General features: G+C 37.7%; 1 protein-coding gene across 2 annotated transcripts in view; it reads right to left on the bottom strand.

Annotated features, from left to right (window-relative positions):
• Window positions 1-57: 57 nt before the first annotated feature.
• LOC101156825 (sodium-dependent serotonin transporter) overlaps window positions 58-12,648 on the bottom strand; it is a 30,928-nt gene continuing 18,337 nt past the window's right edge. The window contains exons 1-13 of one of the 2 annotated variants that reach the window (XM_004072602.4): window positions 7,095-7,708; window positions 6,190-6,324; window positions 5,845-6,064; window positions 5,569-5,707; window positions 5,315-5,449; window positions 3,652-3,755; window positions 2,932-3,059; window positions 2,728-2,840; window positions 2,415-2,546; window positions 2,129-2,228; window positions 1,929-2,029; window positions 1,302-1,469; window positions 58-1,213 (exon numbers count right to left, since the gene is read on the bottom strand). In XM_004072602.4, the coding sequence (XP_004072650.2) occupies window positions 1,133-1,213; window positions 1,302-1,469; window positions 1,929-2,029; window positions 2,129-2,228; window positions 2,415-2,546; window positions 2,728-2,840; window positions 2,932-3,059; window positions 3,652-3,755; window positions 5,315-5,449; window positions 5,569-5,707; window positions 5,845-6,064; window positions 6,190-6,324; window positions 7,095-7,320 (1,782 nt within the window). In that variant the 5' untranslated portion in view covers window positions 7,321-7,708 and the 3' untranslated portion in view covers window positions 58-1,132. Of the gene's footprint in view, window positions 1,214-1,301; window positions 1,470-1,928; window positions 2,030-2,128; window positions 2,229-2,414; window positions 2,547-2,727; window positions 2,841-2,931; window positions 3,060-3,651; window positions 3,756-5,314; window positions 5,450-5,568; window positions 5,708-5,844; window positions 6,065-6,189; window positions 6,325-7,094; window positions 7,709-12,648 lie in introns of those variants that run through there. The other variant, XM_023958472.1, reaches the window with a different exon arrangement.

Below are 12,648 nucleotides of genomic sequence, written 5' to 3'. Positions count from 1 at the left end.
AAGAATACAAGAGCTGTCATGAATGAAAGGAAGCACACACAGGGAAAAAAACGGCTCTACATCACTGTATCACTTTATACACATCTGATCAGAAATTTGCAACGCATGAGACAACAATCATTACATCATTTTCAAATAAGTGTTAAAAAAGCTTTGAAGATAAGTTGACACTTGTGACTAAAACTTAAGATATATGCCAAAACATCAGAACATACATCGCTGGAGAGGCAACAAAAGGATAGTTATGTTTGATCCGATTGAGGCAAAACATTATCACTGGAGTTTTTTTAATTATGAGATGAGAAGTATGTTGATAAATAGTTGCGAAAAACCATCTTGTACATGCTTATTATACCTTCAATTATGAAACAGCAGTCATAACCTCACTCACAAGTGTCATATTTTTAGATTGTTGTTCTTCTTCATGACTGAACAAATGATGCATCTGTGGAGGAAAAATAAACTTTTTCTGTTGTTAAATCATATCCAACATCTTTAATGAGTCACTGTTAGGTACTGAAACTGTTCTACTGACATGCTGCAAAAGAAAAATGAATTTAAATAATCTTCTACTAAATACTATAATTCTATATTCTGATCCTTTTAAAGTGTAAAAATAAAAAATAATACAGTTGAATAGGCTGTTATTTAAAAAGCTTTATCTGTGTTTCAGTTTTGGCATGTTTGACCTGCTCGATGGACCTCGAGTAGACCTGTGCACCACAGAAAACATGAGAGGACGCGAACCCACGTTCTGAAAATGATGTGCCAAATGTTACACTTTCAAAAACACGATGCAGTCGTCCTTGGCATTGTTACATAAATACCAACAGACCACTGAATTTAGCACAGATGACTTATACAACCACAGAAGCAAGGATGAAAACTATATCAATGATACTTGTGAGCATCACACACAGAGCAAAGGTATTGCTATCGGAGTCCCTCTCAGAATGACGGCCCTAGCAGCACTCAGCTCTTTCACAGAGTGGACAAATGCAGTGAGAGTCAGCTGACATGTTCCACATCACCAACAGGTGAACAGTCATGATGTCAGGTCAGGTTTGATCACGATTGACTTCCAAGTGTGGCATGAAAAATAATTCACAAGAACACTGATGCGTTTGGCGCTCTACTGTACAATGGTCATGTTGAGGTTGTCAGCATGGATGTCTGGAATGGTCCTCTCTGGCCTCAGACACACCGCCAACCTCTGTCAAAAAAGGATGAAGACTAAGATCAGATCAAAAGTGAGCAAGAGTCTTCTATAGGATTTTTTGTGCCACTTGAAATCCGCTAACCTGTTTGAGAGAACCAGGTGTCCACACCAGCTTGTAAACCATGTAGATGGGGATCCACATGAAAGACGAGAAACCGATGATGTAGCCCACCGTGATGCTCCAGTCTGGGTATTTATAGTCAAACAGGGTGAGCGGTGGGGCTTTCAGCAAGGAGCTAACTATGATGTACTGAGAAGAGTAGGAAAACACAACTTTGTCAAAGCTTTTTCATGCTTTTATTGCTTTTTTTTTAAATCTATGTAAACACGTTGATGTTAGATTTCAAGAAGTCCTAACAGGAAAATTATGTGAAATTCCAAAGAGTATAATGCCAATAAGAATGAAGGGGATTAAGCAAGAAAAGGAGCATTTGTCAAAGGGCTCTGCAATGTTTATTCTGGTAACATTTTGAGGAAGATCTTTAAGGCAGGGAGGATTTTAATCTACAGATAGGGCTTGGAAAACCTTCAAAGGCTGGTGGTCCAGCCATCTTTTCATCTCTCAAGTTTTCCTTTGTATCTCTGTATCCAACTGTTCTTATTTGATGTTTTTAGAACTGTGTCTTAAAGTTTTGTGTTTATCAGCGATGGACATGCAGATTTGCAGCTGTTATAGTAAATAAAGCTCAAAATGTCCTTTTGCTGTTACCGCCAGAAATGCTGGGCTGATGCCGACCCAGCAAACCCTCCAAAATAATCCTGGTGCTTTGCCCAGCATTGCCTGAACATCATTGCTGAATCTGTTTATACCTGAGAGTGAACAGAAAAACCCATAAGATATTAGTTTTCTCCATTTTCTGTTGTTTTTGTGTCATGTACTGCTAATACGAAATAAAAAATCTCTGTTACCGTAGAACCAAGAAACAGCGATGGCCTCCAGGAATCCGACTGCAATGATGGAGCATCCCACTCCAAACTCCTCCAGCAGCTTCACCACATAGGCACCACCCTTTCAACAGCAGTTTACACTTCAGTTCATCTGTCAGCACTCAGATAATTTCCACTGTATTTAACCATGGTGGATCTTACCAAAACATGGATTCAGAGCAAAAAAAAAACTTGCAGGAGATATGGGTGATCCCTGTTGCAAAAACATAACCAGTCTGACATTAACATGTATGTAGACATGACTTACGTATGTGAGCGTGCTCAGGGAGCCCAGGAAACAGACCACCACCAAACAAAGCACAAAAAGTTCTCGTCTGTGTGAGAGCTGATCTGGGTATTCATCCAGCACTGCAGTGATGATCGCCTCCAAACCGCCAAACTAAAACAGGATACAAAACCCTAAATTAAAGCACACAGGTAACTAATAACCTTCCTTTTTCTTAACATTTTTTTTTATTGTATGTCAAAACTATTCATGTCACAGGATGTATTTTCTATTTTTAATTTGGCTAAATATCCTTAATCTTGAATTTAGTTCATGCTAAATCTATTGTTTGTACCGTGCTGTCAAGTCCCAGTGAGATCATCATCACAAAAAAGATTATTGCAAAAAATGTTGAACCCATCATGTTTGCAATTGCTTCTGGGTACGTGATGAAGAGTAAACTGGGTCCTGGAAAGCAAAAAAACAAGATGACGGTGAGAATTTGAATTTAGAACTGAGTTCCAATATTCAAGTGTTTTTTTTTTGTATATTTCCTGACCTTTATCTTTAGCAACATCTTCGACCTCTACCTTCCTCATCTCTGCCATGTAACCCAGGACCGTGAAGATCACAAAACCCGACACAAAGCTGGTCAGACAGTTCACCAAACTGGTCACTATAGCATCTCTGTTTGAGAAGAAAATTAAAAAGTTATAAAGAGAAATCAAGCATCTTTTTGTGATTCATTTTGCTTTTGCTTTCAGATATTTTTTAAGGTTTTATCTCGGTATCTAATGGTGTATCTGCATTGCATTATTTCCGCTTTTTTTCAATCAGATTTCCATTCGTGTTTGTTTGGAGGTTTAAAGTTCTGATATTTTTCAAAAATACAGAAATTAGTAATAGAAAAACAAAAACAAATAAAAAGAAATGGAGTAAGATCACAGTTAGATCAACTTGGGAAAAATAGTGTCTTATCAGAAAGGTACTGATTTCTTTAATAGAACTTTAATCTTTACCATTGAAAAAAACAACAATTGCTTCCAAATAATTTTTTACTTATAATTAAAAGCACAGCATCTGTGCCAAAATGCACTAGTAATTTGTGAATGAAAAACCAGAAAAAGAAGACGTGACAATCACATCACAGATTGGTACATACAGAAAACAGTTTAAATGTTTTACATTTTTTAAATTGTTTCTTATAAACATTGATGCAGCAGCTGGTTCGATTATAATCTCTCTGCTTGTGTGCATGTGTCATTGCATCAATAAGTACCGATAACAGTTGTTTGTGAAAGGGTTGTAACTGGAAAGAGCCAGGAGGACTCCAAACCCCGGCCCAAGAGAGAAGAAAATCTGCGCTGCGGCATCCACCCACACCTTTGAAAGAAACAAAGAGAGATGCAAAACCTGGCTGTTCGGGAGTTTTGTCAATAAAATTGTTCTTCAAAATATAAAACCAAAAAATCCTAGAAGCTTTTCAAAAAAGACATGTTTTTTGTTCGTCTGTTTGTATCCAAAGTTTATTTTATGTTGTATCCTGTTTGCTCTGTGTAACTTTGGCTGTGAGAGGTTGCATCAGTTGTGTGTATTTTCCACACAGCTGCATGTAGAGAGATCTAAAGAGGAGCCTGCAGTCGGCATTAAAAAGAAGAGAACAGCGATGGATATTAGTGTGCAATACAGAGAGCGAAGCCTTTGTTAATGGGTAGAAAATCTAAACCAATTATGCATCTTATTATCCTGCTCTGTGGCTTATTTATGCATTTCATTTCGTCTCATCCATATTCTCCTGCAACTAAAGCACTCACATACTGTTTGGTAAACAGCAACGACAAGCTGGAAACCAACAAAAGAATGTTTTAGACTTTGAATAAAAATGTAGCATCTAAAATCTCAAGAATCTGCAATGTTTTTGCATGTGTGTCTGCAATAAACGGACAAGATATTTAAAAAAAGGACAATTTTGAAAATATTGTTTAAAAAAACAGAGTTTGAATCTCAAAAGACACAACAGATATTTTTTTGTTTCTTTTAATCAAATATACACAATTGAAAAAATAATGATTTTTTTTTTTTACTGTTATGAGTTATATGTTTTTTCAGTAATGATTCTTCATTCAAATGTTCTTTTACCATATATACTAACCTAAACAAAGTGCAGATATTGAATATTTCCTGATATTTTACATTCTTATTGATCAGGTTCAGATCAGTTAAAGGTTATTTTTTTGTTTTATACATGTTTAGCAACAAAGGTAATATGGACCATGACCTACAGGATCTAGCTCATCATGTTTTTGCACCTAAAAAATGATGCAATTTCAGTAAAAATAAAAGGCTGACTTTTACGTGTAAAAAAACCTTAATAACATTTTAAGTCGTTATTATAACTTTGTTTTATCAGTTAAGTAAGTTATATTCTCTTGGGAGAGACTCCTGGATGCTCTAATACTAAGCAAAAGGTTCATTATTGTCTATTTTGTTGTCTAAAATTTAATTTCTTGCTTCAAGTTTTGCAAGCTGATTTAAAAAAACAAATAATTTATTTTGAATTAACCTTCCCCCCAGTAAAGGGGGATTAGTTCAAAAATGGTACTAGTGCTTAAAAATGTGAAAGAAGAAATGATTGTTAATGAAAGGCAGAACACAAAATGTTCTTTGATTACTTGTCAGCTAAAGCTAAAAAGTGAAGCTAAGCCTTTTTTTCTTATCCTAGTTTGTCCTATTCATAAGTTTAGATTTTTTAAATATCATTTCTGTCTGAGCTTTGGCCGCAACATTAGAAATAATACAATGATTTCGATATTTTAAGTAGTTCTTTGATCATTGGGATTCATTATATAATACATTTAAGTATTTATTTATTATACATTCTTTATTACTTAATAAACACTGCAAAAAGAGAACAATTTCTTATCCAGCTTTGCACAACTCACGCTAGTCTCCAACAGCTTTTCCCACTGCGGCTTTAGATAAAACACCACTCCTCTCCAGGCTCCTGGCAGAGTGGCTCCTCGAATGAGAAGGATGAAAAGCACTATGTAGGGCAAGGTGGCGGTCACCCACACAACCTGGGTTTTTTTTTAGGCATAAATCCAAGTGAGAAACACAGAGATGAGAGATTTCAAAGATGTGTGATTAAAACAGAAAAGAAAAACATGAACTGTGATGTTTTGTTGCCATGTGATACCTTCCCTGAGGTCTTGACCCCCTTCCAGAGGCTGAAGTAAACTATAGTGAAAATCAAAAAAAGGCAAAGCAACAGCTGCCAGCGGACCCCCCCCACATTTTTCAACCCCGACGACTTATGGATCTCCAGGACGTTTCTCCTGTTGAAGTCAAACACATAAATCATCAAGTTGGCAGGAGACAAGGTGAAGCCTTCTGGAAAAAAATCTTTGTAGCAACATTACTGTAAAACTATTTATATATGCGGCTTCTGTTACTCACACTTACATGCACTTACGTGTAAAATTCCTCTGCTGGAGACCTTGAGGAATTTGTCCAAGTGACGTTGTCCATGCCAAAATAGTTGGTGCAGTCAGGGGTATTCCAAGCATTATCGCAGTTTGTCCAAGGCAAGATGGTTGAAAATGAGGAGTAGAAGTAGAAAAGGGCCCAAGCGATGATGGTGTTGTAGTAGAAGGACACATACAGAGCGATGATACAAATGGCATAACCTATCCCTGAGAAAGATGAACTTAAATGTAAATATGTTATGTATACTTTATTTCCTTCATTTATAAAATAGACATAAACAGAAGAATACATCATGCCAAATCCTGTAGTGCAGCTTGATGTCTGGCCTCACCTTTGAAAATGGGACAGATGTGTTTCCATATGGATATGGCTCCAGTTCTGTGGAACTGCCCCAGCGCCAGTTCCATGTAGAAGAGCGGCACACCACCAAAGATGGCCATCAATATGTAGGGTATAAGGAAAGCACCTGCCGAGAGAAGCACAACAGCGGAGGTTAAGGAGACATCATAATTGTGTCTGTCTGATCAAACTGTGTGAAATGTATTTCATACTATGTACATGTCCACACAAAAATATTGTATTTTTTAATTTAAATAAAAAACAGATTTTTTACTTTATTTAGTGAAAGTTAACAACCACGTTCTTTAAATGTCACATAAATAAAGTAGAATAAATTATTTAAGAAGAGGCCCAAATCTTGGGCTTTTAAGGCATTAATTGCACATTTTGGAAATGTCTGAACATTTTTTTAAAATAAAATCATACTTGTTTTACATATGAATCCTCTTCTTTTGTTAATGAAAAATGTTGTAATAAAACTAAAGCACTGCCTTGAAATGTAAAACTCCTATTTGCTTACGTTTGTATACAATAGATCAAAGTAAAAAATGAAATATGCCACAATATTAATTTCCAAAAAATGATCTTAAATCAACAAAGCATTCATTGATTTTTTTATTATCTTATTTATTAATATTTGTTAATTTCTTTTTTATCAACCCATGTATTAGGGTGAAACCCTGACTACGTTGTTTCCTGGAAGAAGAAAAAACTGGAAACTTTTCAGGCGCATTTTATGCGTTTCAGCACCATGGATAGTTCCTGGTTTTTTGCCCGTTTTCTGCGTAATTCAAGTTGCTTAAAATGTTTAGCCATTTTTGCCCAGTAGTGCCACACACACTGGATCAAGTTGCACAACCCCTGACCCGTCAAAGCATTCTTCTCCAGCAGACTCACCGCCACCATTCTGATAACATATGTACGGAAACCTCCAAACATTTCCCAGGTCAACTGCAAAGCCAATGACAGACAAGAGAAAATCCATCTTCTTGCTCCACTTGTCCCTGGAGTCAGTCTGGGTGGGGACCGGCACAGTGACTGGGTTGTGGGCATTGTAGCCCGGGTTCGGGGAGCCCTGGTGCGCGAGGCTGCCTGCCATGCCTGCTGAGTCCTGTCGGGGCATCGGACTGTGAAAAGTCAGTCAGAGGAGCAGTCCCTCAGAGAGGAGGAGGCTTTCTCTTGTGGTGATGACAGGGCCGAGTGGGAGGAGTTGGTGGGGCAGCAGCGGCCACTTGGATGGACGACCCGTCACGCAGACAGAAGAGGTGTCGATTGAGAAAAGCAGCACGAACTTTTAAAACTTGAGGGGTTAGTTTCAGATATGTCGTTTTCAAGTTGTTAATGGTCATCAAACCCACATTTTTTGTTTGATTAAAAAAACTTTCTGGGAGGAAAATTCACGGTAGCAACAGACTCTATTCTGACGTTAAAATCCATAGAAAATAATGGAAGGACCTCCACTACCACCCACCCTCACCCCCAAGATGAGTGCAAAACCCGTCATTGCTGCAAATGACAGAATGCATCTCAGGCATCTAAAAATATATCCATATTTTCTTAAAATGTATAGAATTTGTTGTGAATCCAAAAAAGATGGAAAAAGAGATGGATGGATGGATGGATGGTAATTAATTGTTTTAAAAAAACTACACTATAAATGATCAAAATACTATTTTCTAAACTTACCTATTTATTTCAATATCTTCCTTCTTTGCTTTTTGATGAGGTCTTTGTGTTTTGTAAACTTTTTATTTATTTAAAGAAAAACCTTTTGCTTTTTACTTTTTACTTTTTGCAACAATGTTTCAATTTTCCATGATACATTTTTTATTAGCAAAAAAAGTGTATAAAAAAAGTTCATTTTCGTATTTACAGTTTTACTGAAGACATTTCTGTTGGGATTTGCTAATTAAACTTTTAAACCTCTAAATGTAAACTTGACAATTAGAAGTTCTTAAGGCCTTGGTTTTTTAGATGGTTTGACTATCTATTTGCATCTAAGATTTTACAGTTTATCTCAGTCGCTTTGGTGCTTTTTTCACAACAGTATTACAGTTTGCAGCACAGCTAAGGCGTTTCTGAAAACAATTAGTGCAAACAGCTAAGCATGGTAGATAATCAGCAAAAGTGAGTCACTTTCTCAAAAGGGAAAGTCAATTATACAAAAGCAAGTCATTAGCTCAAATAGGTAGTTCATGCTTCAAAAGCAAATCCCTTACTTAAAATAGATAATTTATCTTCAAAGTCAAGTATTTATGTCAATGAAAGTGTAATCAAAATGATAACTTTTGGCTCCAGCATCTTCAACTCAATCAAGTCAAAAGGTTTGAACATGTTTACATTGTAACAGATGCCATGTAAAGTGAAGACAGCCATGTATGACATTTTGAAAACTAGAATTCAATAAAACTAAAGCCTATGAATAAATGCTTTAGCTGCATAGTCAAAAGGGGGCCTCTTCCACCTCTTGCTAGGTTGTCTTGCAATCCTTTCAGACGTGCAGAAAAACGTAAACATGCTAAATTCTTCCAGTACTGTAATGTAATAATATTTTATTTACCATTAAACTACAGCAGACCATGCCACAAAAATCTGAGCTACAGTTGTAGTAAATTGTAAGTCTAAGTGTAAAGGTTTACCGGATCATGTCCCAATGCAAGCCTCTTTTATGTCCGTGATAGTACAGAGTAAATTACTTTGTACTGAATAATCCTTAATTACAGTTTGCTCAACTGTTCTCCCAAAGAAATCTGAATACTGTAAATGAACTGATAATGGTTCTCCCAACATTTGGCTGTTTGACCAGCCACAACCAAGGTGAGGCCACAATTTACCAGTGTTGCTCTGATTTCATCAGCAATCTGTCTATGTGGTTGGCCTCTTTTTCCCCAGTTTTGTCCCCTTCCTCCACCCACTCTCACCCCTATTCGAAGAGACTGACCTTCCATGTATTGCAGTTTTTTAGACACAATATGCACTTACTCTAATGCCAATCCTATGTATTCTTGTAAAGTGGGGGTTCAAGTGAATGATTGTGAAGGAGAGGCTGATCATTGGTTTCAACTGCAAGTCCCCCCTTTTCATTAGTGTATGAGGTTCAGCTGATAAATGTTATTTATGGCAACACATGGAAACACAATAATAATGTTTTTTAAATGACTGTGCAAAACATTTGACAACATGTTCAACAAGTTTGTGTGGAATGATACGAGCAGTGAAATGAAGATTAGTAGTTACACTGACTATTCAACCTGTACAAAAACAGTTCATTTTGACAGACATGATTAAAGCACAGTAAAAGTGATCAAAAGCAATTAAAAAGTGATCATGTTTGTACTTACAGTTTTTCTCAGTCGCTTTAGTGCAATTCTCAGATCAGAATTGAAGTTTGCAAATATGTGTGTGCATTTCTCAAAACAATTTGTACAAACAGCAAAACACTATGGATTTCTTGCAAAAGCCTGTAACTTGCTCAAAATCTTTAGTTCATCCCTGAAAACTAAGTCTTAATGTCATTGAACATGTCAGTGCCATCAGAATGTCAAGTCCTTGTGTCATTGTCTACGAACAAGACAGTCAAATTAATTAGTCATGTTGTCAATATAACTGTGTACTTTAGAGGGAGGTTCTGATGTAAACTATGGCTAAAGTTTGGATGACAATTATTGTCAAATGTAAGTTACACCTTTTTTGTTTGATTGCAAGAGACTGGACAAGATTCACATTTACACTTTTATTGTTCATATTGTAATTTGTTGACAGACCATGTCATACCAAAATAGAAAAAACCCACTGCAAACAGTAACACAAAGGGAAAAAAGATAGGACAATATTCTGTACAACAGTACAGGCAGTGCAGTAGGAATTGGTGTGGTTTTCCGACACCTCTTGTCGTTCCTGAATGTTAGGCCACAAATTCTCATCCACATTACAGCGAATATCCTCTCTTGCAATGCAGCAAAATATGTTTGTCACATTATGACAACTTGGTCAACCATTTTGCAGTTAATGACTTATACGATGAACTAATGACTAGGTGTTTTGAGGAGTAAGACTATTGCACAGTGAACTATATAATACATTTTGATCAACATGACATAAACAATTGATAATGTAGCAAAGAGCAGAGAATTGTACATAATCATTTGCATGGATGTACCAAAGCAATTGCAACTTGTTCAAAGAAGTGAGAAACTGCTTATATGATGTGCACAAGTGACATCATGATGTGAAGATTGAACAAATAGTTTTGGGAATTTCATTCTGATCTGAGAATTGTACTAAAGCGACTAAAAAAAACTGTAATCCTTTGCTTTGTGTCCAAAAGCATATGGTATTGGATGAAATGAACATGAAACTGCCACCAGGTTGAGCCCAAATGACGAAATGTTGGGGAGGTTGTGTTGTGTTGTGTGTGTGTGTGTGTGTGTGTGTGTGTGTGTGTGTGTGTGTGTGTGTGCAAAGTTTAATTTTGTTGTTATAAATGCACCAAGGCATCTGCTCCACAGCCACCTCGAGAAAAAAAAAACTAAAACTGTCTCGGCATTCTGATCTATTGTTACTTTGACATGGTTTAGTGAAAACCACCTACCACCTCCCTAATCAAGTCCCACCAACTCTATTGGATAGATAGATAGACAGACAGACGGACGGACGGACGGACGGACGGACGGACGGACGGACGGACGGACGGACGGACGGACGGACGGACGGACGGACGGACGGACGGACGGACGGACGGACGGACGGACGGACGGACGGACGGACGGACGGACGGACGGACGGACGGACAGACAGACAGACAGACAGACAGACAGACAGACAGACAGACAGACAGACAGACAGACAGACAGACAGACAGACAGACAGACAGACAGACAGACAGACAGACAGACAGACAGACAGACAGACAGACAGACAGACAGACAGACAGACAGACAGACAGATAGATAGATAGATAGATAGATAGATAGATAGATAGATAGATAGATAGATAGATAGATAGATAGATAGATAGATAGATAGATAGATAGATAGATAGAGGTGAAAACAGGTGGTGTTGTTTTGTCAAGTTCAGAGGCCCCTGAGGGCCAAAAGCATCAAAACACGGTAACGAATCAGCAAGCATTGACCATGTCCAACTGGGTGTCCTGTCAGTCTACGTTGGCACACACAGGCAGAAGAACATCAGACTGACAGGGGCCTCCATCACATGATCTGCTGCCAGCCAGAGCACATCCAGTCTAATCACACGTGGACGTGTGCAGGTAGGCTCAGATGCTCACAGGCAGGGGGTCATGGATCTGACATTTGCCTTGTTCATTCTAAAATTGCCATCTTGAATGATTTCAAGCGACTTTGCTGTTTTTCACCATAAATTAAAACTTCTTAGAACACTGATTGCTTCTGCTTTGGCCTCTTCTTCTCACTTGTTTTCTGATGGTTGTTGATTTATTTGCATTTTTGTCCTGCTTAACCAGATCTTCCTTTACTTTTAAAAAATATACCTAAATCCCACGGAAATATCCCTGTGATTCAGACATCCTGCCTCCTGATTAAGAGTTTTTATTCCATCAGATGTTCTCACGTTTCCTCATAAAGGGATGTTGGTTTGATGGCGTAAAGAAGCTGTGCAGAGATGCTAATTAGTGCAATTTAGGGTTTGGCAAACACAGAAGCTTCTTCGTCCAACAGTTGAACACGTTTTCTGATTAGCCAGGCAGAAGTCCTGCTATAGTGTTCAACAAGTAAAGCTATTACCTAAAATTATCGAAAGTCAGCTTGAGTCATCTCAAAAGAGAAGAGGCTAAGTTGAAGATGCTTGTTGAGGTAAACAGAAATAAAAACAAATGGAGGGGGGGGGGGGGGGCAAATCCCATTCTTCTCAGTCTGTCATCTCATGTTATCACTCTGCCTTTTCACCACTTGATTCACCTGACAGTTTAGTCCCCCCAGGAGGACCTGGACTCATGACCTCAAGACCCCAAGAATTCACGCTGAAGTTCACTGAAGCAAAAACTCTGTTCTGACTCACTGAGTGTTTTTATTGGGCATGTTCTCACTCATATACTGCACATACCAGTGAAACATGCTGTCACATCTCAATAAAGGCTGAAATGTGAAGCTCTGCTGACAGTTTAGGGCAAATAAGGGATACGTCTTTATCGCCATCTTCTGGCCTGTTTCATCTCCAACCTGTTGGGTGTGCCCATTGCACATTGATTTACTTTTAATCCCGTTTTTCATTTTTTTTTGTAACATGTATTCCAATCTTGAAAGGGTTACTGACTTTGCTTCCTGTGAGCTGAATGATAAATCTTTATGTTATAAAAGACAGTAAATGTTACCATTTGGACAAATTTTTAATATAGAAAGACAAAAATATTGGTGTCAGCAGGAAATAAGGTTGTAACGAAATGTCGATGAAGACCCTCTCTCATCCACCTTGATT

This window comes from Oryzias latipes, chromosome 9, assembly GCF_002234675.1.
Source record: "Oryzias latipes chromosome 9, ASM223467v1".
NCBI lineage: Eukaryota > Metazoa > Chordata > Actinopteri > Beloniformes > Adrianichthyidae > Oryzias > Oryzias latipes.
The sequence above is the reverse complement of the archived record's forward strand: the minus strand, read 5'-3'. Positions and strand labels throughout refer to the sequence as shown.